Raw genomic sequence first — 1888 nt, 5'->3', positions numbered from 1 at the left:
ATAATTAACATTATATATTTTCGGTTCAGTATGGGATTCCCGAAATATTGAGAAGCCAATCCCGAATCCCATACTGAAATTTTGGGATCGGTTCGGGATAGCATCCCGAAAATTTTGGGAATTTCAGTTTGGGAAATTTTTGGTTTGGGATTGGGATTTTTTCGGTTTGGTTCGGGATTTTTGGGAATTTTTTCCACCCCTAAAACTATGTGATCTATAGCACCATTATCCAAGATCCAAACATTTTTCTTGCCATGATGTATCAATGAAAAAGCTTTACCTGAAAGGTCTTCGTGATTACCAATGTGATTGACAAAGGATGATTTGTTCTTATTCAACATTTGGAGGATTTGTTTGCAATTTTCTTGAGATAATGACTTGGTTCGATTTCTGCAACTGCTTTTCTTTTGCGGCAATACTCATATGAATGGCCTTTCCACCCGCAGAAAGTGCATTTGAGATAGGCACGGAAGATCTTTGTGATATGGTTAGTCTTGTTACACTTTCCACATCGTAGACCACCTTCTTCAGATTTCGTCTCTCGACCTGCACCCTTCACAGCAAACACAGCAACTTCTGGTTGGGCAGTGCTCTTTCCACTTGAGACTTCGACTTGCCTCTCATGGTGAAGAACAAGTGAATAAGCCTTGTTTACGGTGGGCAGAGGCTCAAGAAGGAGAGTATTGCTGCGAACGGTAGAGTAAGATTCGTTCAAACCCATGAGAAACTTCATCGTCTTCTGGGTTTCAATGTAGAAGGTGATCTCCTTCTTCATGTCACAGCCACAAGTCGGGATAGAACAAAGCACATCTCATCCATCCCAAAGACTTTTCAGTTTGGTGAAATACGAACTCACCGTCATATTCCCTTGTATGCAGTCGTGAATCTTGTTTTCTATGTGAAACAATTGGACAATGTTCACATGAGAAAACCTTTCTTGTAGGTCAAGCCACATCTGCCGTGCATCCTTGCAGTGTATGACGCTCCCAGAGATTTCCTTTGACATGGAACCGAGCAACCACGTTTTCACCAGGTTGTTGCATCGATTCCATTGTTGTAACTCTTCAAAGTGTTCTTCACTTGGCTTCTTGATCGCTCCATCAACAAGCCTTAATTTGTTTTTGACCGTCAAGGCCATGGTCATGGATTGAGCCCATGTACCGTAGTTATCTTCCATGAAAGGTTGTGGCACAAGTATTGCACCAGGTTGATCCAAGTGGTGGAGGTAAGTGGGTGATTGGGATTTTCCCACTTTTGATGCGAAGTCATGCCTAAAGAGGTTGACTTGTCTGGTGTGTCGCCCATGGCTATGTTTGCTAGGGTTTGTGTTTGTTTCTTTGCTTTTTATTTTCCCAGATATCGTTCACTCTGGTACCATCATAAGGAGCATAGACTTAGGAATGAATTTCCGTGTATATTCATCAAACAAGAATTACATCTTTATTCAAAGACTACCACTATACGATCCTATTCTATTGCCTACAAATAAGGCTAATTAACAACTAAACAGGAAAGTAAATATCAATACACGATGTTGACTAATTAATCTAAGATTCCTTGCTTAACATATATATGTGTGTGTGTGTGTGTGTTATATTTTATTTTTCAGTTCAGAACCATAAATACTTTGTTTGTTTCAACTTATCGTGCGGGGTTGTCTTTTGAAATTTTTGCTTTGTGCTTATAATGTAGACAACACTAATTGTGCTTGTATAAAAAAGTAGTTGGTGTAACAGAAGGCCAAAATATAAATACTTCAAATGAAGGGCCAAAGTACATGGGTGGGATGTCGCAGCGCTCCAAAAGACAAATTTGTGTTTTGGCTCACTAAAAGTGGCGTGAAGAATAAGTATTGACGCTTAAGCGAGTGAACAACCGCTTGGATGAC

General features: G+C 40.0%; 1 protein-coding gene across 1 annotated transcript; it reads right to left on the bottom strand.

The window, feature by feature from the left end:
- Positions 1 to 334: 334 nt before the first annotated feature.
- LOC137724602 (uncharacterized) lies at positions 335 to 1138 on the bottom strand. Its single transcript, XM_068463363.1, has 2 exons — positions 857 to 1138; positions 335 to 769 (listed from the first exon to the last, which is right to left on the bottom strand). Exons 1-2 carry the CDS (start codon positions 1136 to 1138, stop codon positions 335 to 337), a joined length of 717 nt encoding a protein of 238 aa, XP_068319464.1.
- Positions 1139 to 1888: the final 750 nt, after the last annotated feature.

Source organism: Pyrus communis, chromosome 2, assembly GCF_963583255.1.
Source record: "Pyrus communis chromosome 2, drPyrComm1.1, whole genome shotgun sequence".
NCBI lineage: Eukaryota > Viridiplantae > Streptophyta > Magnoliopsida > Rosales > Rosaceae > Pyrus > Pyrus communis.
Note: the sequence above shows the minus strand (reverse complement) of the source record. Positions and strands in the feature narration are given on the sequence as shown.